The 23,826-nt window shown below is 41.7% G+C and overlaps 1 protein-coding gene across 1 annotated transcript in view; it reads left to right on the plus strand.

The window, feature by feature from the left end:
* The window catches only part of EYA4 (EYA transcriptional coactivator and phosphatase 4), a 3,122,134-nt gene that overhangs the window by 2,170,877 nt on the left and 927,431 nt on the right, over positions 1 to 23,826 (plus strand). Inside the window, exon 7 of the mRNA XM_044077094.1 lies at positions 13,980 to 14,046. Coding sequence (XP_043933029.1) covers positions 13,980 to 14,046 — 67 coding nt within the window. The remainder of the gene's footprint in view (positions 1 to 13,979; positions 14,047 to 23,826) is intronic.

A 23,826-nucleotide genomic window follows, 5' to 3' on the forward strand; every position in this document is an offset into this window, starting at 1 on the left:
TAAGAGTGTGGTTACCTTTATTTCTTTTTTACCTGGTTAAATTCACAAAGTAAAAGTGCATCTTTTTTCAGGAGTGACTTAGGAAAACTGTCTGATTAAATTATTTGCTCAGAGTTGTACAATTTGCAGCTGGAGTCTGACAAAAACAAACCCAAGACTAAATTACTGCAGACTGTTAGCCTTTTATAATCTTAACCCTCTGTACTAAATTCTCATTTGTTTTGTGTTGTATTCCTTTGACTGGCACTGCATTCATTCATCCTTTTTAAATTAATATCAGTAGTTCAATAAGCTTGGCATACCAATTTCAGGAATTTGTGTTCTTCTGCCATGTACTATTTTGCCTGCCACACTGCGTTTAACTGCTTTTTCAGCTTGTGAAAATCTTATCGATTTTTCTTGATATATTTAGGCATTAGTCATTATATTTTATTTTAAGATCATCTGTTTAATTCTTTGTAACATTTCTGTGAAACAAGAACTCTAGTAATGTTATTATCTCTCCTCTCGATGCTTACAATGCAGTATTATGTTCATGGAACCCAGATTGATATTTAGAGGTATGTAGTGGTATGCCTGGTTACACCCATGCCTTTAAAAACATTTATTAAAACACGAACCAGTAGCTTGTACAAAAAGCAACGTTCATCATTCCCACTGCCTTAGTGGTATTTTGGGGTATCTGCCAAGGTAACTCAGTACTGGACAGCTTTCAAAAGCTCTGACTCCCCTCCCTCTCACTTCCTGTGACAGTTGATTGGCTAACTATATCCTGAGAGGGAAACCTTCAGCTGTAAAAGAAAGTGATTGTTCATTTTTTTTTGGCATCCAAACAAGAAAGTTTTCTTGACTCTTCACAGGATGCAGTGCTGTCTTTTACCCCCCCCCCCCCCCATTTACTACACAAATAAGACCTGTTTGGGGAACCCTTTCTCCCATTTTATTCTTAGATTTATTATTATCTTTCAATTTTTTATGTGTGTTGAAGTAGTTAATTTGATATTTTATTCCTGTCAGTGTTTACTGTAATTCCTGTGGAAATTTCTGCTTCTAGCTATGTTTGTTTGTTTTCTGTCTTTGACAAATGCTTGATTTACTGTTTCTGAAGAAACTCAGTATTTCTCTCAGAAGTGCGGTGTATGTGTGTGCTCTGTAACATGCTAGAGCCCTGTATTTACTGTCATTACTCTGCTTTATTTTCATCTTTTGGCAGGAAAATGTGGATTATTTCAGTATTTATACACTATTTACTCTATGGGGTCTATATTAGAACATCGAAAATGTAATGGTTCGAATCACTAAAGGTCGACCTTTAATGATTGAACCATTAAAATTTCAAATGTTCAGAAAAAATAAAAGAAAATCTAAAGGGTGTAGGCAGGGGGGCAAGTCCCCCTGCACCCCCACTACTTAAATATACCAATTCTGAGACCGCACTACATGGAAGTAAATGGAAATCTCCCCTTACGGAGATTTTCGTTTACCCGTTCGTTCTGCACTTTCGCTATTCTCGTGTCAACAATTTCGGATTCAACATTGTCGGCTTTCGAGGATACAATATGTAACCACTCCATGTATGTCTTTGCCCTGTGTGCTTTTAACATTGTATTGTGATTTTTCTGTGATTAAGTTATTTGAATGCACTATTGAGATGTTCCCCTCTCTGACAGGAAAATAGAGTGTAAATTGGTATTAAACATTATTTTATGGCAATTTCAGGTGGTTAAAGTGTTTGGAGCTAATTTTTTTAATTAAACAAGAGCAGCTTTATTAAATTATCACTTATGACATAGGCAGTCACACATTTATATAATTGAAAACAAACCATATTGACACAATTTTAGTTGCAAACGTTACACATCACTTATAATTTATCCAGTCACTGTCAGCATTACATGACTCATTCAAATCCTGCCTTCTTTTAAACCTCATTCCTCGTCTGCCTGTATTGTTCCCACAATATCCATTTTTTTTTTCTATGTAATTTGCTCCTGCCCTTTTCTGAAGATCCCATTTCCAGTTGTTTTATCTCAGTTACTAAATTCACTACTTTAAATACAGTTGGTTTCATAGGTTCATAGGTTCATACTAGGCTATCTGCCCTGTGGCAATTATAAGCCTAGCCCGATTCTGTATGGCTTAAGCCACCCCTTGATTTGAGTATACTTTCCATTTACTAGTAATTGCTTTTAGGGCAGCCACCATAATTAGACTCAGCAAGGCCTTACTATGTCCAGGCAATTCCCATTTTGTGTCATAGCTCAAAAAATAATTTCCTTAGTAATACCAGTTTGCTCACCCAGTATTTCTAGTAGAGTAGGCTGCAGGGAATTTTTAAAGACTGCCAACTCATTACACTCTCAGAAAATATATTCCCAATTACCGCTTTTCTCCCCATTACACCTCCAACATTTACAATCTACATGAGGAAAAATTCTTTGGAGTCTACCTGGGGTATAAAAAATACCTATGTAAACACTTCCAAGTAAAGATCCTAAATCTTCTAGACTTTGTTGCATGGTTGGGAGACATACATATATCCCCCATTGTTTCTTTGTGAATTGCTTATCCAGTCTCTCTTCCCAATCCTTTCTAACCACCTGTAATTGATTCTTATAGTTGTCATGCAATATTTACATGCTCTGCTAATTGTTTTTTTAACAGGAGCTTCTGTACTATATTCTACTAAAAACTCTTCCACTGCTGATCTTTCATAGGGAAGGCAATCTCTAGCCTGCATTCCAAATAAATTCTTGACCTCTTCCTATACTGTTACCTTTCTCTTTAATTATTTGCTCTCAATACCTTGGTTCTTTTCCGAGTTTTCACCAATAAATTCCAGCCCCTTCTTGCCTATTGTCTGTATCCCTAATTGCAGTCATCCCTTTTGGCAGAATCTCATAATTTTAACTGGTTTGGCACATTGGTTGCTTTGGTGTTTGTCAGTTTATTATTCTGTCTGATGTGCTCTCCCCTGACTGATTATCAACCCCCCTTCAAATCCAGTTGTATCTAAAATGAAATAAGTAAATAAATAAATAAAAATATGCTTCATCCTGTGGTTACTGATTCTGTCACCGCCACTGCTTGGTCCACTGACCACTTAACTTTTGCCCAATCTCCCTCTAGTGGAGCTTTGCTGGCCACTATGGAATGGGGATTAGACAAATCTCCCGAGGCTGTTCCATTGTGGAAGAACCAAACCTTTTAGGTACAGGGGTAGTCTGAGCCAAGAGACCCCTTGCCAGACATAATAGCCTGCCCTCAGATATTTTAGTTCACAAGAAAAAGTAACAGAAGCATCATTATACAGCTGATAATCTAGGTATAGCTATTTAGAAGGCTTATGGGGTTTCCTTGGCTAAGGGTATTCTGCAGATAACGAATTCTGGTGATTGTGTTCCCATCCTCGCTCCTAGACTGGGTAGAGAATTTACTGTTTCAGAGAATGATGAGCAATCTGTTGAGGACAGTGGTGATTTCCTAAATGGCATTGAGTCCAGTCACTCAGATTTTTTGGAAGGTGACCTTGAGCTTAAGTCCAAACAGATTTTCACTTTTCCTTAAATGATTGCTAGATTTAGTGATGTTTTTCTTTGGGAGCAGTCAGGAACTACCCCAGAGCTAGGCAGGGTATATGACCTTATAAATGACAAGATGCACAGTTCTGTGGCTATCCCCCTTCTCTTACTGGCCTTGGAAGATATTTTACAGTGTGCATACAGTTTAAATGATTTTGCTGTATCCTTAGAGCAAAAGTCTTATATGAATGAAGTTATTTCTAATTTGACTAGTTTTAAGATATGCTTTGAGAGTAGTGCTTGGATATGCAGATACAGTTTTGAGAAATTCTGCTTTTGTTGTTTTAAGATGGTATGCATGGTTATAGGTTCATAGGTTCATAGGTTCATACTAGGCTATCTGCCCAAGGGCATTTATAAGCCTAGCCAGAGTTTTGTGGCTTTCGCCACCCCTTTAGTTTGGAGGATACTATGCCCATTATTTTGCTGTGCCTCTGTCAAGCAGTGACACTGAGATAATCCCTGGGGTATATCTGCGATCTCCCATCCATTGGTCAAGATTTCTCTTGAACAAAGCCAGCGAGGTGCTCTGCCTCACATGTACCGGGATTTTGTTCCACAGCATAGGGTGTCTCTGGGTGATGAATCTGTCCCTCCAGCACGTCCTATTAATAACCGTGTCAAGGTTTAAGTCTCCCGCCCTTGCAGTTCTGAGGGATCTAGATTTTTTGAGGTGAAGCATGTTCATCAATTCTGGGTTGGACATGGCCTTGTATGTCAGGCACAGGTCACCTCTGAGCAGACGATAAGTGACTGAGTAGAGCTGAAGTTCCTTCAGTCGGGCAGCAAAGGACATATTTTTGAGACCCTTTATCCTTTTGGTAAGGAACTTTTGGGGCCTTTCCAGTTGCTGCAGGTGTCATGTTAGATACATTCCGAATGGGGCATTGTACTCAATCATTGGCCTGATGAGTGATGAGTACAGGGGGACGATGATTTCCCTTGATCTAGATGTGAATCCCTTCATGATCAGGTGGGCAATGTAGAAGGTCTTTCTAACTACTTTGGCAACGTGAGTATCAAATGAAAGGTTACTGTCAACCTGGGTACCCAGATCCCTGATAACCTCTTCTGTGCTTAGTGGGTTGCCGCCTATATGGTAGCTAGGGGTAACCTTGTTTTTCCCGAAGGGTATGACTATGCATTTTTTGGCATTTAACTTTAGGCCATGGTTCTGACACCAGTTTTCCGTTTCTATAAGACCCTTCTGAAGGATATCTGTGTCAGATGTGTTCTCAACTATGGCGCCCAGTTTGCAGTCATCTGCAAATTTTGTCAGCCATAATCCTCCTGTGTTTGCTTGTACTTGTAATCAGAACTTATCTGATGATTTAAAAGCCAAAAATGTGAATGCATCTTTAACTTTTGTATTGATGTTTGGGCCCTCTGTCACATAGATTCTCAAACACTGGGATGACAGAAGCAAATTAATGCATGGGTTATCAAGGTCATTTCATGTACCTACATTCTCCCCAAACAAGACTTCAAAGGGCAGAACAAATAAAATTCCAACCAAACAAAAGTTAGAGATCCAAAGGAAAAGGTCAGGAGAATAAATCTTCAAACCCAAACAAGAAGGGCTCCTTCCCAAAATGGATCAACCCCTTGCAAAGGAATGACTATGCCCAGTAACAGAGCACTCCTACTCTACTTACTGCCTGTCCTTCTCTTCCTCTTTCCACCAGGCTGTCTCTAAACCCTGCAGCCTGGCTGCAAATAGTCTTTAATAAATCTGCCTAGATGGACTCTTCAGATAATGCGTGGGGAACAGTAAAGCACATAAGCATAAAAAAAAAAAATGTTGGTAGTGATTCATGCCTTAAACTTTCTTAGCCATTTATGAACTCTGGGTCCTCTTCTAGTGGTCACAAATGATGCTACCATGTTGTGGTGCCTGAACAAGCAAGGGGAGTACAAGGTTATACCCTCTTTATCGGCTGGCAGTAATGCCCTGGCAACTGACTGCATTCTCTTATTCTTCAGACATCATATGTTTCATCAGAGCAAAACACAGTGGCTGACAGATTAAGCAGATACTAGCTTGACCCTCATGAGTGGAAGTTCCATGTAGAAGTCTCCCAGGACTTGATCCAGGTATGGTGAACACCTCAAGTAAATCTTTTCACCTCCTTTCAAAATAGACAGCTGAAAAAAAATCTGTTCAAGACTTCCTTGCAGCCATTTTTTGAAGACAGATATTTTATTATTCCTATGATCAGGAATGTTCTTAAATGCATTTCAACACTTTCAAATGATTCCCAATGCACTTCTAAAGATTCAGAAAGAATTACCAAATACCATTAAGGTAACCCCCTTTTGGCCCAGGCAAAGTTGTTTCTCAGTTTTAATGGAACTGCCCAAGGGTAATTACCACAAGCTTCTTCATAGACTGGATCTGCTCACACAGCATCAGGGGTTAATGGGACACCCCAACTTAGAGTAATTGTAACTGATGGTTTGAATGATTCTGTTTTGATACCTTTTAGGCACTTGTTCCATGAGGATGTGCAACAGGCATTTAGGTGGTGTCTAGCCAGTAACATAGGTCCTGAAAGGGTTTTGGCCTCTTTGGTTTTGAAATTTGAGTGTGAGCTACTTAGAGATGGTTTGTTATAAGCATCTGTTATAGTGCATCTTTAAGCCATTTCAGCTGGTGTAACCATGAATCACCCTTTTCATAGGTTCATATGTTAACGTTTCTTTTTATGGTCAGTTTATGAAAAAAGGAGTGTTGCACATGAGATCACCTTGAAAGCAAGTTCTTCCGGCCTGGGATCTCAGCATTGTTCTTGAAATATTGATCTTTCCACCTTTTGAACCTGTCAGGCTGATTTATGGGTTATTTACTTGGAAGGGTGTTTTATTCATTACCCTGATACCTGTAAGATGAGTCTCTCTTGGATTTTTCTCAAGGACATGGTTGTGTTACGCACTAACGCATCATTCATGCTAAAGTTGTTTCTGAATTTACCCTTGAATCAAGCCATCAGTCTCCCAGTGCTCTATCCTGATCTAAACAAAACCAGGAGAAGAGTCTGTACATACCTTGGATGCACACAGGCATATCTTGAAAGAACAAAGCCATTTATGAATGCTGAACGGTTGTTTGTCTCATTTTCAGGGACTAAGAAAAGTCAACTGGTCTCTAAGCTAACTGTTTCACAGTGGTTGTACTTTGCTATTTTCTGTTACTTCCACCATAGTAAATCTCTTCCAGGCAAAGTTAAGGCTCACTCATCTAGTGCCTTATCCTCTTTGCTGGCATGTTAGAAAAGGGTTGATTCCTCTACAGACAACAACCTGGTCCTCTGTTTACATTTTCAAAAGCATTCCAAACTAGATTTTGTAAGGTCTAGAGCAGGCTTTGCTAGGACATTCTCCAGAGTTTCCCTGGATCCTTATCCTTCCACCTCCCAGGTAGGGTGAACTTTGGGAATCTACCCAAAAATGACACTGAGGCAGTGAAAATGATGAACATAGTACACTCGCATAACACATACCTGTAACAGTAGATATTCTAATTCCTCATTGCTTCAGTTGCAGCACCCACCCATCATCCCAGACACTGTTCATAGTTGAGGTTGATTTCACCCTATTTGATTTGGTTGCAGTTGGATTTGTTTTTTATATGGTATTGCGACTGGTTGTAAATTCACTTTTTCTAGATGATTTTGACTTCAGGTGTTTTTCTTGTCTTTGTGGAAGCGAAAGAGCATGAACACACAGATGTTCATCGTGGTACCCTGCTGCAGTTATCACACTTGGGTCATCCTGCCATCAGGCGGTCCCACAGTCGGCCCGAATTCCAAAGTCTTGGTCTGGCGTCGGTTGCTGTCGCTTCTTCCTTGACGTCAGAGCGCCAGGGGTATATCAGAGGCATCCAACGCCATTTTCTTCAGTCTTTCTTGCCGCGCGGTGCCCGAAGCAGAAGCAGTTCGCAAGTGCCGGTCGGCCGACACCTGAGATTTTTGAATCGAGTTTCAGTCCGAAGTCTTCAAAGCTAAGTACCCCATTGGGGAACCTTTTCTTGCCTCAGTCCGATGTCAGGAAAAAGTTAACAATTGCATTTCTTGTGGGAAGCAAATACCTGATAAGGACTTTCATTCTTTTTGTATACCTTGCCTAGGCCCAGACCACGATGTCACTGGTTGTCGGTTTTGTGCTAGGTTTAATAAGCTAACTGTAAAGCGGCGCTTTGATTTCACACGACACTATTTTGGTAGAAATTTTAATTACACTATGCCGTCAGAGCAACCGACTACCAGCATGCATAAAAAACGCAAGGATAAAGACAGGCAGCCTAGATCCAAGCCAGACTCCGAGGCCTCGGCTGGTTCGGTCGCCGGTTCTAGGCACCTACACAGCTCCTGGCTACCACTGAATTGGATCCCCAGGCCACTAAGGATCCCCCAGCAGAGAGTTCTAGGCCGACGCAGCCTTTTTCCTTAGGCCCTACCGATGACATTGCAGTAGGGGAAGCCGGTGCTGTAGAAACACCTTCGGTTTCTGAAGGTGTCTTCAGACAGACTACTCTCACCATAAAATCTTATGCTAAGCTTAAGACTCCTCTAAAGCCAAAAAAGCCCACACTTCAGTCTCCAGGTCAAGGCCCTATGCCTAAGAAACAGATGCTTAAAATGTCTGAAGATTTGATTTCTTTGATCAGGGGTTCCCAACCCCCCCCCCCCCCTCGACAAAAGGCCTAGACAAGAGGAGGATTATGCCTACTCTGATCAAGTGTCTGTCTCGTCAGGCTCCTCTGAGGAACAGGATTACTCCTTTCCCCCTTATGAAGATTCTGATGCTGAAGACTCCATTCCCTCAGCTTCTCCCCCTGAAGAGTATTCCTTTGGGGAAACCTTACACACCATGAGGGAACATTTCCACTGGGAAGGTCAGGACTACTCTGACTCAAAGAAAAGGCTCAGAGAGTTTCTTTTACTCCCCCAGCACAGACCACTTGCTATCCCCCCAGTTTTGGACATTGTGGATGATGTCTTCTTAGAATCTAGTCTAAATCCAGACTCTGTGCCTCCTGCTCCAGCCAAACCAGATAGATACTATAGTGTGTCTGACTCACACAAATTCCTTTACAAAAGCCCTGCTGCTGATCCAGAGACAATCTCCCAGGGTCCCAAAGGGGCTAAGGCTTCTATGGCAAAAAATCCTCTACCCTCAGAAAGGGACTCCAGAGCACTAGATAGGTGGGGGAAGAAGGTTTACACCTCTACTACTCTAGCTATGAGAGCACTGAATTGTCAATTTCACATGCTTAAATACCAGCAATTCCTAATGTCTCAAATAAGACAAAAGATGGGCACGCACTTTCAACAGTCTGAGTTCAAGGAAATGCAAGATCTGTTACATGCAGCTGAACAGGTGGGCAAACATACTTTACAATGTGGTTTTGATGCCTTGGAAGCTTCCTCTAGAGCAGCTGTTACTGGGTCTGTTATACGTAGGCATGCTTGGTTAAAGGAACAATCTCTGCCTGATCATGTTAAAGCAAAGTTACTGGATGCACCCTTACAGCAGGATGTCTTATTTGGGGTTAAAGCAGAGGCGGTTTTAAAGAAAATGGAGGATAAGGCAAAATCTATGCAGACGGTCAAAGATTTCTTACAGGTACAGCCCCCACGCTTCAGCAGAAATTGGCCAACAAACAATTGGTCCTTTCCAGCTTCTGACAGACCACAGAGGGGTAAATACAGGCACCCAAGGGGCAGAGAGCAAGCACAAATCTCTTACAAACCTCGCCAATGGGGCACTACAACACAGAAGGGAGGAGAAGACAGGTCCCAAACCACTAGAAGGCAAACACAATGACTTAAACCTCATACTGCCAAGCAAAACTTTCTTGGCAGCTCCCTTGGGAGGAAAATTAACACTTTTTGCAGACAACTGGCACATCGTCACAAAGGACAAATGGGTCCTAGACATTATCTCACATGGATACAGATTTCATTTCCATACCTTGCCAAGGATAAGAGGAATGCCAAACCTGCCACAAAATCAATGGGCAGAGGCAAAAAAACAAATTACAGCTCTCATGGACATGAGAGCCATTCAACTGGTACCTACACAGGAGCAAGGCCAAGGATTTCACTGAAGGCTCTCTCTAGTCCCCAGAAAGGACGATGCTTGGAGACCTATTCTGGACCTTTCAATTTTAAACACCTTCTTGCACGTACCCAAATTCAAGATGCTAACACTACAGCAGCTTCTTCCCATGTTGGGCAAGAAAGCTTGGCTAGTAACATTGGACCTCAAGGAGGCATACCTCCATGTCCCTATCAGACAAAGTTGCAGAAGATACCTCCGTTTCATTGCAGGTTCAACCCATTACCAATTCTCTGCACTATCCTTTGGCTTATCTACTGCGCCCAGGGTCTTCACAAAATGCCTGGCACCAGTAATTGCATACTGCAGACAAAGAGGAATTCAAATATACCCATACCTGGACGACTGTCTCATCCAAGCAGAAAGCAAGGACATTCTCTTACAACACTTGGCTTTTGTAAAACATCTTCTAAGTTGCCTAGGGTACACAGTAAACGAAAATAAATCAAAACTAGTGCCCTCACAAAATATGACATTCCTGGGTGCCAGCTTGAATACAATGGCCCAGATGGCTTATCTGACGCCAGACAAACAACTACAATTAATCCAATACTTCAGAACAATGGCAACGAAGACCCAACTCCCTGCAAGAAAAATTATGCAGACCTTGGGTTTCATGGCATCTTGCATACTACTAATACCGTTTGCAAAACTGCATATGAGGAAATTACAATGTTACCTAAAAAGCGTATGGACTCAACACAGCCACAGCTTGGAAACAATGATGAATCTCATTCCCTGCCTTCAACAGGAGTTTCTATGGTGGTCATAGGCATGTCACCTCAGCAAGGGTCAGCCTTTCACCCTACCCCCAGCCAGGCAAACTATGACAACAGATGCATCTGACTATGCCTGGGGGGCACACAAGGCAGGGTGGTGCGTTCAAGGCATATGGACAGCAGATCAAATGAATCTGCACATCAATCAAAAAGAAATGCTAGCTATACAAAATGCTCCGACAGCCTTCAAGGACCTCTTACATCCAAGACAGCTTATCATAAGGACAGACAACACCACAGTAATGTGGCACATAAACAAACAAGGGGGTACACACTCCAACCCTCTATTCAGGCAAGCAATGTCCTTGTGGAACACAGCACTGGCTTACCAAGTTCAATTACAAGCTCAATTCCTGCCAGGAAAAAAGAACACATTGGCAGACGACATAAGCAGAAACATCATGGATCCCCACGAATGGAAACTGGATTGACAAGTATTCGCAATGATAACTCAAAAACGGGGGCTCCCAGACATAGACCTGTTTGCCAGCCCTCAAAACTATCAGCTATCAAAATTTTTCAGAAGGACATTTCACCATCAAGCTTGGAAAGTGAACGCACTCTCATTCAGTTGGAAAATGCTAACAGTATATGCCTTTCCTCCATTGCCCCTTCTCACAAAGGTGCTGCTGAAAGTCAGGATGGAAAGAACCCGAATGATACTCATTGCCCCAGACTGGCCACGCCAGCACTGGTACCCACTATTAAGGAATATGGCCCAGGGCCCACCATGGATTCTACCACAAATTACCCACCTGCTCACACAGCAAGACAATCAGATTCTACACAGCCAGCTCAAAACCTTAAACTTGGCTGCATGGCAAATCACCTAAGCAACCAGCCAGCTCCTCTCTCACAAGCTGTTATGGAAGTTATTCTGGAGGCCAGGAGGCCCAGCACCAGGAAAGCCTACTCAGACAAATGGAAAAGGTTTTGCGCCTGGAACCAAGCTAAAGGCCAAGATACCCTTCAGCCAGACATACCTCAGATTCTGCAATATCTAAGTGAGATGTTACACAAAGGGCTTTCTTTTTCATCTATTAAAATCCACGCCTCAGCTATTTCTGCTCACTACAACACGGATCCTCCCTTATTTTCACATCCACTCCTGAGGCAGTTTCTCAGAGGGGCAAAAAACATTAGGCCTCCCAGGAGAGCGCCAACGCCTACTTGGGACCTCAACTTTGTTCTGGAAAAACTCACGCTCCCTCCTTTTGAGCCAGCTTTCTCAGCTGATTTAAAGTTTATATCATGGAAGACTGCCCTGCTGCTAGCAATCACTTCAGCTAGAACAGTTTCGGAGCTTCAGGCACTAATGGCAGTAGAGCCTTTCCTCATTTTTCATCAAGACAGAGTTTCTCTATGAACTAACCCCTCCTTTATGCCTAAGGTGGTATCCAGTGTGGCTCTAAATCAAACCATTCATTTACCCACCTTCTTTCCAAATCCACAGAACAAAGGAGAAAGACTCCTGCATTCCTTGGACATTCACAGACAGCTACGTTACTACTTGGATAAAACTAAGGTTTTCAGAAAATCTGACCAGCTTTTTGTATCCTATGCTACAGCATCACAAGGAAAGGCTGTCTCAAAACAGACCATTTCCAAATGGCTAGGACATTGCATACATTTTTGCTACACCCACCATGGAAAACCAGTTCCTGCTACCATAAGGCCCCACTCTACCAGGGCAGCAGCTACATCTACAGCCTTCCTCAGGGGGGTGCCAACCAATGTTATTCTGGAAGCTGCAACTTGGAGTTCAGTACACACCTTCACCAAACATTACCATTTACCACTTTACTCTAAGACTAGAGCTGGCTTCACCACTGCAGTTTTGCAGGGCCTTCTAGCCTCCTCTAACCCTGTTTGACTCCACCTCCCATCCTTAGCTTTGGTATTCTACCCAAGTGTGATGACTGCAGCAGGGTACCACGATGAACATAGTACAGCTTTGTACCTATCATAAATGTAGATGTTCGAATGTATACCCTGCTGCAGTCCAGGTTACCCTCCCTCCATCCCCTCTGGTCTAGCTGAACTTATCTCTTCCACTCTATATATTTTTTTTTTGCCTACCTATTAGGGGCACCTGACATCTGGGGCAAGAAAAACTGAAGAAAATGGCGTTGGATGCCTCTGATATACCCATGGCGCTCTGACGTCAGGGAAGAAGCGACAGCAACCGACGCCGGACCAAGACTTTGGAATTTGGGCCGACTGCGGGACAGCCTGATGGCAGGATAACCCAAGTGTGATGACTGCAGCTGGGTATACACTCGAACATCTACATTTATGGTAGGTACAAAACTGTACTTCCCTGTTAGAGCTGAAGACTTCCCCTCTCAGGCTGTGCACAGCCAATCAACTGTCACAGGAAGACAGAGGGAGGGGAGTCTGAGTTTATGAAAGCTGGCCAGTACTGAGACAGTATTTGATAGATAGATAGATAGATAGATAGATAGATAGATAGATAGATAGATAGATAGATAGATATTGATATGTGTATATGTGTGTATATATATATATATATATATATATATATATATGTGTGTGTGTGTGTGTGTGTGTGTGTATATGTGTATATGTACACAAATATACATAAACACACACACACATACTGCTGTGTATCTGTAAGTAATCTGCTGACACACACATATCTCTCAGCTGTCCAGAATTCAGAATTTTGCAGAATGTACCCAATTTTCCTTATATTTATTGCCAAAATTTTTGATTATTTGGTAAATTGATGAGGATTAGTCAGTCAGTCAAACACGACATGGTATTTCAGATTTCTTTTTGCTCAGAAAATGCAAGTTGCTGTCAAACCTGTTGTTTATTAACCTTTTTAAGTGAATTGGGGTCAGCATCAACTGCTCATTCTCAATCTCTTCTAATGGTTTCTGCAACAACTTGTTTACTAAACAGTCCCTGGTCTTCTGGGTTGCACTTAGGTCATTATTCCTGTACACCATGAAGCCAACAGCTTCAGTGCTTTTTCAAGTTGTGATAGAGGTCTTTGGGGAGGCATGTATATTTTTGTTATCTTAAAGGTTCTTATTTATATTGTAATTTTTCTTTCTTTCATTGTACTGCCCTTCTGCTATCACTGCCAAGAAGCTGCTTCACTTAGTTATCAAACATAGAGAGGTTTATGAATAAACATACACTTAGGAGAGTTAATTTTATAACAACTGCCCAGCTGCCTGTTAGACTGACACACTTAATGGCATTACATACTGACGGCATCTTATGTATTATTTTAGCAGAACTGCACAGCAGGGTACGTGTTGTATCAAAAAATAAATAAATAATCCTGCCTGGATTGGGTACATAAGGCCAGGTTTATAATGACAACATAACATATTCAGCATTCATGCATGTAATTTATAATAACATTTATACTTTGACTAAGACTGCATTTTATAAACCAATCATTCTTTGAAATAAGTTGTTCTGCATTTAATTAGAACATTTTTGTTTACTTTGTCTTTTATAGTAATAACAAGTAGCGGCTACAGTCCGAGACCTGCACATCAATATTCCTCTCAGATATACCCTTCCAAGTAAGTAAAACTTTTCATAGTGAACTGCCTCTTTCCAAGCCACTGTCAAACTGAAAGTGATCTGTTGTATATTTCACAGTGTTTGAAAGTCACAATGGGGCACAGCTGCTATTCATGCTTAGGCTTTCATCACTGGAGATTTTGTTTGTATACATTCTGATTGATCATACACTGAGTGGTTTTTAACTAGCTCAGAGGGCACCATGCAAAAAAAACATGAAGCCTTTTATGTGAAATGCCTTGAGACATTTTTAAATGTGAAAAGTGCCTGTTGTTGTTGACAATTATAATTAAATGTCCAGATGTTTTTCTATTGATGTATGCTGTTGCAGTACTTCTCTATGGTTTTCAGCAATGGTTAGAATGTGTTTGCGCTGCACTTTTTATCCAGTGAAACTACAAAGTGAAGCAGGCTTTTTGACTTGGGAATATCTTGCAGATCACAGTATTAAAAGGATTGTGTATCATAACACTTATAACACTGGAGCTGCTTGTGTGGATGGCTTGTGTTTGTGAATGCCAGGCTGTCCTCACAGTCATTAAACAAAAAATGTTACCTACAAACTTCTCCAAGCCAGCACTCACTAAATCCAAACTCTTTTTTACAAAATGTTAAGTGCTTTCGTTCCTTATTTCAATGGAACTTCATCAGGTTCGTATGAGTTTCCGATGAAATAAGGAACGAAAGCCCTTAACGTTTTGTAATAAAGAGTTTGGATTAAGTGACTGCTAGTTTGGAGAAGTTTGTCCATAACATCATTTGTTTGATAGAAGTTTTGTGACGTTCATTAGTTTATTATCTCACAGTGTAATTCACAAGAACCAGTCCCTTCCACCTCAGTAAATAACAGTGAGCCGACAATCCTGTGCATTTTTACAGACTGACAGTTTCTTTTTTCAATGAACTGCCCAGTGACATCAGTAATTACGCGTTTTCATTTTGACTTTCCCATGTGTTATATATCTTAAACTACTGTTCCCATAAATTTATCTGCAGTGTACTGATATATCTTGCAGAATAAGCAGTTCAACAGAATTATGTAACAATCAACTTAGTTATGATGAAATAAAATATATCCCAACAGTAAAGTGAGTGAGTCAGTTGTCTGGATGCAAGTCACTATGTAACTCCTTGGAGTAATTAGATAACTAGTAATTATTGTCTTACTCTTTGCCTTCTCATAGTTGACTGGCATTCTACTCATTATAAGTAGCATTTTACACATACTTCATACAGCCCAAAGAGAGTGCTTGAAGGTAGGGCTCTTTGGGTTTAATGTAAAATACTACTTAATGATTCAGAAGTGAACAGTCCTTACTAAAATGAAAGTACTGTACAAGGTAATATTGCATAGTGCTTACTTTCCTTTTTTCAACCATCGCCCCTGAATAAATTTGAACTGATACACATTTTTCCTTATACTATTCATACACTCTAGAATCTGTGATAAAACTAAAGGTCCATAGTAGTTTGGAATAGTAATTCATTGTACATGATTCCGTGTGTAAATGTATGTGACACTGTTGCTTAAAAAATGTAATTTTGCAGAAGTCAACATATGCTGAGGTTGTTAAAAAGTATCTGCTGAATCCTCTAAGGCCACCACATGTCAAACTGTTGCCACCCAGGGGCTTAACACATGTCTCTGTCTGGGTCTAGTTTAGAAGATCAGCTTTTCAGAATGTCAAACTTCATATGGTTGAGACTATATGACTGATGTTTTGAAAAGTTGAAATGTTTGTACTGAGATTGGGGTATAGATGAGATCAGAGAATTTACCTTTTTCCCCATTCTAGTGAGATCTCAGAGTTGGTATATATAATTAGCAAGGGGTGTGGGGGCACAGGGGGTCTTGTGCCCCTACAAAAAAACACTGTTTTTGGTATTTGTTTGTTTTTTGAATTTTCAAAATGATATGGTCTCGATGATATGAATTTCTGCATTTTGAAAATTCGATCTTCTGAACTGTGTCCCTATGTCCGCACCTTCTTCCACACATACCTCTATCATGAATCACCAAAACTGCAAGCCTGCTCCCTTAAGATCCCAGAGGCTAGCAGGCAGAGGTATAAGGAACTTGCTACTGGTGATTCCATAGTTACGCAACCAAAACTACATTCAACAATCTGAACAAGAAGTGGGTTATAATAAAGTTGTCTCTCAGTTGCTAGGTTTAGGGACATTCATAGCTCTCAGCCAATCAGGGACAAATCCATAAATAATTAGGGACACTGTTAAAATATTAGGACTATTAATGTGAGGCATTAACCCAATAAAAAATGTGAATTAATATACATTTTCTGAAGTAAACGAAGTCTATAACTCTAATTATTGCTATTAGTTTTTAAATGTAATTCACCACCTTTTTCCAAAAGTCACCATTTTTAGGAAGGAGTAAGAGAGATGGAGTTAAACATTGAGTCAAAGTCAGGGACTCTTGAGAGGTATGGGAACATTACAAGGGCACTGAGGACCTCTGGACATCCTAAGTATGGGTTTGATCTTGTGGTTGACAGTGTAATAGTGAACAACCTTAGAAACTTCACACTGGAGAAGTTGTAGAGAAACACTGCTGAGCTCTATTCCTGTCTCTCAAAACATTGAAAGTCAGTGGTGCTGAAGTATTCTGTCCTCCCCAAAAATAATGCCTACATTTGAACATAAAATTATTTGCTTCAGCAATCGGTTAATTAAGTGGTGTCATTCCAAGGGAATCTGGCATGTGTCAACATGGGATAAGGTGATTAACAGACCGTTCTGCTTTGCCAGGAATTGTTTGCATAACTTGTGTCATGGTTTTATGTACTGCTTGAAGCCTTTGCTGCCCTCAAGAGGCGTTTTTATTGGCAAAGTTCAGCTCTTGAACACCCCACTTAACAAAATCTGACGTGGACAATATCAATGTAGTATTGCTCAATTCTAAAAGCTTGAGCAGGCAAATATCTGTGAATGAGGTCTTCCTCTTTCTTCAAGACACATTTTTTGTGTAATTATGGAAATAAAGTTCAATCCCTTCTACACAATCAGGTCCACAGGGAACTGTGAGGGGGTGATAGCTATATTTATTAGGGAATCTATTGTTACACATTAAAATATATGTTTTGCCAGCACTTGTAGTGATCCAGGTGACTCTTAACAGAACTGCCTACCATAACTTTGCCAGTTATAGGTCTTCATCTGTGTACCCCCTACTAAGCATGTTGATTGTGTAAGTCTGATCAAAAGGCTTTGCATCAACCTGAATGCAATTATTATGGGTAATTGTAACTATCACATTGTAAAGTGGCATACCCGTACTACTAGCAACAAATGCACTCAAAAGATTCCTCAGTTCTGTTAATTCTGATTCCCCTGATCTAATTGGTCCCCTTCACATCTGGTGTGATGATCTTTTCAACCTTGTCCTTACCCACTTCTGTCCTTCCTGTACTACTCTTAATGCCACTATCCTCCTTACCTAAATTTAACCACCAGTAAGTAATGTCCCTTATAACACCCTTTCAAAACTCCAAAAACCCGTAGTACTTCGCAACTACTCCAAAACAAACCTCTGTAGAAAGATCAGATCATCTTCACAATTTTAATGGTGCAGTTCTCCAAATAAGTCAGTATGCAGTGGTACATTGGATATTCCTATAAATTCTGATCTCTTATGGACACGCATGTTCCCATCTCCAACAAGAATAATAGTCAATGCAGAAGTAAGTCTCACAACATAAAAAATTACTTCAAAGTAATAAGTAAAACTCTCAAGAACTCAGTCAACTAGTCAAGAAGGAATGAAAGGCAGGTTGTGAATGCAGGATTACTGCCAACTCGAAAGATGTCCACAAGGCATTTTTCATTTGTATCTGGAAACTTAGAAATTATACCCATTACTATACCAAACTTATTTCCAGTGGAGTCTTCCACTCCATTCCCAAAGCTATTGCTTACATCCTGACAGATAAATAAAGTAAATACAATATTGATTTCACACCCCATATCCAGCCAGGTATTCTGTTCACTACCAACCATACCATCCCTTCCAAAATCACTTTGATGCAAGTTATAGGTTCATAGGTAGGTACTAGGCTATTGGCCCTAGGACCTATATAAGCCTAGCCAAAAAGGTACCCTGGCTTTTGCCACCCAAGAAAATAATTTTCCTGTGCCCCTGTTGAACAAAGCCACAGAAGTGATCCCCAGGGTGAAGTTCCTATTTCCCATCCAGTCATCAATATTTTTCTTGAAACGTGCTAATGAGGAGCTTTGTTTGATATAGATAGGTAGTTTGTTCCAGAGTATGGGAAGTCTCTGGGACAGGAATCTATCCCTCCATTATGTTCTGTTTATTTTGGTGACAAGGTTTAGGTCCCTAGAGCATGTAGCCCAGAGGGATTGGGAGCTCTTTAAGTGGAGCATGTCCAACAGCTCTGGGTTTGACATAGCTTTGTACATTAGGCAGAGATAACCTCTGAGTAGGCGATATGCAATGGAGTAAAGCTGGAGTGTTTTGAGATGGTCTTTGTAGGGCATCTGTTAGAGGCCAGTAATCCTCTTTGTGAGGTATTTCTGCAGCCTTTCCAGTTGTTGTAGATGTCTTGTGATGTACATAGCAAAAGGGCCATTGGTACTCTATAATGGGTCTAATGAGTGAGAGAGGAACAATGACCTCTTTTTTTCCTGGATGAGAAACCTTTTGTGATGAGGTGAGCCACATAGAAGGATTTCCTGACTACTGTGGCGATGTGATTATCAAAGGAGAGACTACTGTCCACCTGTGTCCCAAGGTCTCTTATCACATTTTCGGTGTTAAGTAGACTACCACCTGTGTGATAGTTCATGGGTACAGTGTTTATACCAAAGGGGATGACAGTGCACTTTTTGGCATTGAGCTTGAGGCTATGGCTTTGACACCAGGCATCTGTCTCAGTGAGGCCCTTTTGTAGGAAGTCCACATCATTAGGAGTTTCAATTATGGCTCCTAGTTTGCAGTAATCTGTGAATTTCATTAGTCAAAGAACGTCTGTGTTAGCCTGTACTTCAGAGAAGTAGATACCAATCAGGAGAGGACGCAGGACTGAACCCTGTGATACTCCACTTGTCACTGGTCTGAAGTCGGAGTTGGACTCTGCTACTTTCACAGTGTGTGAGTAATAATGCCTAAAGGAGCAGGCTGGGCATTATATGGTTGGTGATAATGGATTTAAATGATCACCACTCTTGAAAGGTCTGATGTTCATCGTGTTACACTGCTGCAGTCATTACACTTGGGTTATCCTGCCATCAGGCGGTTCCCCAGTCGGCCTGAGTTCCATAGTCTTGGTCCGGCGTCAGTTGCTGTCGCATCCTCCCTGACGTCAGTGCGACAGGGGTATATAAGATGAAGCCAACGCCATTTTCTTCAGTCTTTCTTGCCGTGCAGTGCCCAAAGCAGAAGCAGTTCGCAAGTGCCGGTTGGCCGACTCCTGAGATTTTCATTCCAAATCCAGAACCAAAGTCTTCTAAAAAGGCTAAGTACCCCATTGGGGAAACTTTTTCCTGTCTCAGACCGATGTCAGTAAAAGTTAAAAATTGTATTTCTTGTGGGAAGCAAATATCTCATAAGGATTTCCACTCCTACTATATTCCATGCCTAGGCCCTGACCACGACGTCACTGGTTGTCGGTTTTGTGCTAGGTTTAACAAGCGCACTATTAAACATCGGTTTGATTTTGCCCGACATTATTTTGGCAAGAAATTCAATTGCACCATGCCGTCGGAACTTCAGACGACCGCAATGCAGAAAAAGCGCAAGGACAAGGACAGGCATCCGAGGCCCAAAACTGATGAGGCCTCTTCTAGGCCGGTCACCGGTTCTCCGGTTTTCAGCGAGGCACCTACGCAGCCCCTGACGACTGCTTACACAGAACCACAGACCGCCTTCGACTCCCACGTGGAGCTGGCTGGGCCTTCGGACACACGAGGTTTTCAGCTTTCCGATCCTAACCCTACTGAGGGAACCGAAGTAGCTGAGCAATCCACAGCTACAGAGGGTATTTTCAGACCTACCCAGTTAACCATTAAACCCTCTGCTAAGTCTAAGCCCCCTTAAAAGCAAAGAAACAGACACAACTCTCTCCAGGACAGGCTTCCATGTGTAAGAAACAAATGCTAAAAATGGCCGAGGACCTAATCACCCTGATCAGGGGGTCCCATCCCCCATGCACACTATGAATCTTCTGACCAGGTGTCCATTTCCTCAGACTCTTCCTTGGACCTAGGATATTCTTTACCCCCTTATGAGGATTCTGATGCTGAGGAATCAATGCCATCAGCCTCTCCACCTGAGGATTACTCCTTTGGGGAGACCTTACATACCATGAGGGAACATTTCCATTGGGAAGGCCAGGATTACTCAGAATCCAAGAAAAGGCTCAGAGACTTCCTTTTATTGCCTCAACACAGACCCCTTGCTATCCCACCAGTTTTAGATATTCTGGATGATGTGTACACTGAATCCAGTTTAAACCCTGACTCCTTACCCCCAGCCCCAGTTAAACCTGATAGATATTACAGAGTCCCTGGCTCTCACAAATTTCTGTACAAAAGCCCTGTTGCTGACCCTGAAACTATTTCTCAGGGACCCAAAGGGATTAAGGCCTCATCAGCAAAAAACCCAGTTCCCTCTGATAGAGATTCCAGAGCATTAGACAGATGGGGAAAGAAGGTATATACATCTGCAACTTTAGCAATGAGAGCCTTGAATTCCAGTTACACATGCTAAAATATCAGCAATTTTTGATGTCCCAGTTGAGACAAAAGATGCTTCCAGATTCAGATCCTCCTAACTTTAAAGAAATGCAGGATTTATTGCATGCAGCTGAACAAGTGGGAAAACATACTTTACAATGTGGGTTTGATTCCTTAGAGGCCTCATGTAGAGCAGCAGTTACAGGCTCTGTCATTAGAAGGCATGCTTGGTTAAAAGAACATATGTTACCAGATCATGTTAAGGTCAAATTATTGGATGCACCTTTGCAGCGGGAGGTGCTGTTTGGAGTTAAGGCAGAGGAGGTATTAAAGAAGATGGAGAATAAGGCAAAATCTATGCAAACGGTGAAAGATTTCTTACAGTTTCAGCCTCCTCGTTTTAGCAGAAATTGGCCAACAAAGAATCGGTCCTTTCCAATCACAGATAGACCTCAAAGGGGCAGATACAGACGTCCAAGAGGTAGTGGCCAGGCACAAGGCCCTTACAGGCCTCAACAATGGGGTACACCAGGCCAGAAAGAAGGGGAAGACAGGCCTCAACCTTATAAAAAGCAGCTTCAATGACTTTCCACTGCAGCTGCCAAACAGCTCTCTCTTGGCAGCCCCCTTAGGAGGAAAACTGGCACTTTTCTATCACAACTTGCATTGCATCACCAAAGACAAATGGGTTCTCAACATTGTTTCTCAAGGTTACAGGTTCCACTTTCACACTTTGCCAAGGCTAAAAGGAATACCAAATCTGCCACCAAATCAATGGGCAGAGGCTCAAAAACAAATTACAGCACTCATGGACATGAGAGCTATTCAAAAGGAACCACCACAGGAACAAGGACAAGGATTTTACTCAAGACTCTTTCTGGTTCCCAGAAAGGACAAAGCCTGGAGACCCATTCTGGACCTTTCTTCACTAAACACTTACCTGGATGTTCCGAAATTCAAGATGTTGACACTACAGCAGCTTCTTCCCATGCTGGGCAAAAAAGCTTGGCTCATGACTTTGGACCTCAAAGAGGCATACCTGCATGTCCTTATCAGATAAAACTGCAGAAGATACCTCAGATTTCTAGCTGGTTCAATGCACTATCAATTCTCTGCACTGCCCTTTGGCTTATCTACTGCGCCCAGGGTCTTCACAAAGTGCCTAGCACCAGTAATTGCATTTTGCAGGCAAAAAGGAATTCAAATTTATCCATACCTGGACGACTGCCTGATTCAAGCAGAGAGCAAGGACATTCTACTAAAGCATCTGGCGTAGGTAAAAAAGTTATTAAGTTGCCTGGGGTACACAGTAAATGAAAAGAAATCAAAACTAGTGCCCTCCCAATAGATAATATTCCTGGGTGCCAGCTTGAACACAACGGCCCAGATGGCTTATCTCATGCCAGACAAGCAAAAAAAACTGACTCAATATTTTCATTTAATGGCAACAAAGACCCAACTCCCTGCAAGAAAAATTATGTAGGCCTTGGGCTACATGGCATCTTGCATACTACTAATTCCATATGCCAGACTGCATATGAGAAAACTACAATGGTACCTAAAGAGTGTATGGTCTCAACACTGTCAAAGTTTGGAAACAGTTATACCACTAATTCCATGCCTACAACAGGATGTTCGATGGTGGGCACAAGCTTGTCACCTCAACAAGGGACAGCCTTTCACTCAACCCACAGCCAGGCAAACACTGAAAACAGATGCATCGGATTACACCTGGGGAGCACACATGGCAGGAAAATGTATCCAGGGCGAGTGGCCCACAGAGCAAAGACATCTCCACATCAATCAAAAAGAGATGATAGCTGTACAAAATGCTATTATAGCTTTCAAGGACCTGCTGCATCCAGGACAATTACTACTAAAGACAGACAACACCACAGTTATGTGGTACATAAACAAGCAAGGGGGCACACACTCCTACCCCCTCTGCAGACAAGCCATGACCTTGTGGAACACAGCTCTAAACTACCAAGTTCATCTGCAAGCACAATTCCTGCCAGGAGAGAAAAAGACACTGGCAGACGACCTAAGCAGAAACATCATGGACCCACACAAATGGGAACTGAACCCACAAATATTCAGAATGATAACTCAAAAATGGTGGAGCCCGGACATATATCTGTTTGCTTCCCCAAAGAACTTCCAATTACAGAAATTCTGCACAAGGAGCTACCATCCACAAGCATGGAAAGTGGATGCCCTCTCATTCAGCTGGAAAAAGCTACTAGTATACGCTTTCCCTCCTTTACCTCTCCTTTCAAAGGTACTCATAAAAGCCAGGCAGGAAGAGCCAAAGATGATCCTGATTGCACCAGACTGGCCACGCCAGCACTGGTACCCGATCTTAAAGAACTTAGTACAAGAACCACCCTGGATTTTGCCTGAAATCCCACAGTTGCTGACACAGCACAACAATCAGATACTTCACAGCCAGCTAAAGACCTTAAATCTAGCTGCATGGAAAATTCCTTAGTCAAGCAAGCAATGCCTTTCTCCAAAGCTGTTATGGATGTCATTCTGGAGGCCAGAAAGCCTAGCACCAGGAAAGCATACTCGGATAAATGGAAGAGATTCTGTGCCTGGAACCAAGTGCACAGCCTTGACCCTCTTGTCCCAAACATTCCTCAGATACTTCAATACTTAACTGAGATGCTGGACAAGGGCTTCTCTTTTTCATCCTTCAAGATACATGCCTCAGCTATCTCTGCCCATTATAACACGGAACAACCATTTTTTTCTAATCCTTTGCTCAAACAGTACCTCAGAAGGGCTAATAACATAAGACCGCCCCGTAGAGCACCTACATCAACCTGGGACCTCAACTTTGTTTTGGAAAAATTAACTTTACCTCCTTTTGAGCCAGCTAACACAGCAGAATTAAAATACATCTCTTGGAAAACTGCTCTGCTACTGGCAATAACATCAGCACAAAGAGTTTCAGAATTACAGGCACTAATGGCAGTGGAACCTTTCCTCATCTTCCACCAGGACAGGGTGTCTTTAAGAACTAACCGTACGTTTATGCCAAAGGTGGTATCAAGTGTGGC

Source organism: Protopterus annectens, chromosome 1.part1 (assembly GCF_019279795.1).
Source record: "Protopterus annectens isolate FY-2018-M chromosome 1.part1, PAN1.0, whole genome shotgun sequence".
Lineage (NCBI taxonomy): Eukaryota > Metazoa > Chordata > Ceratodontiformes > Protopteridae > Protopterus > Protopterus annectens.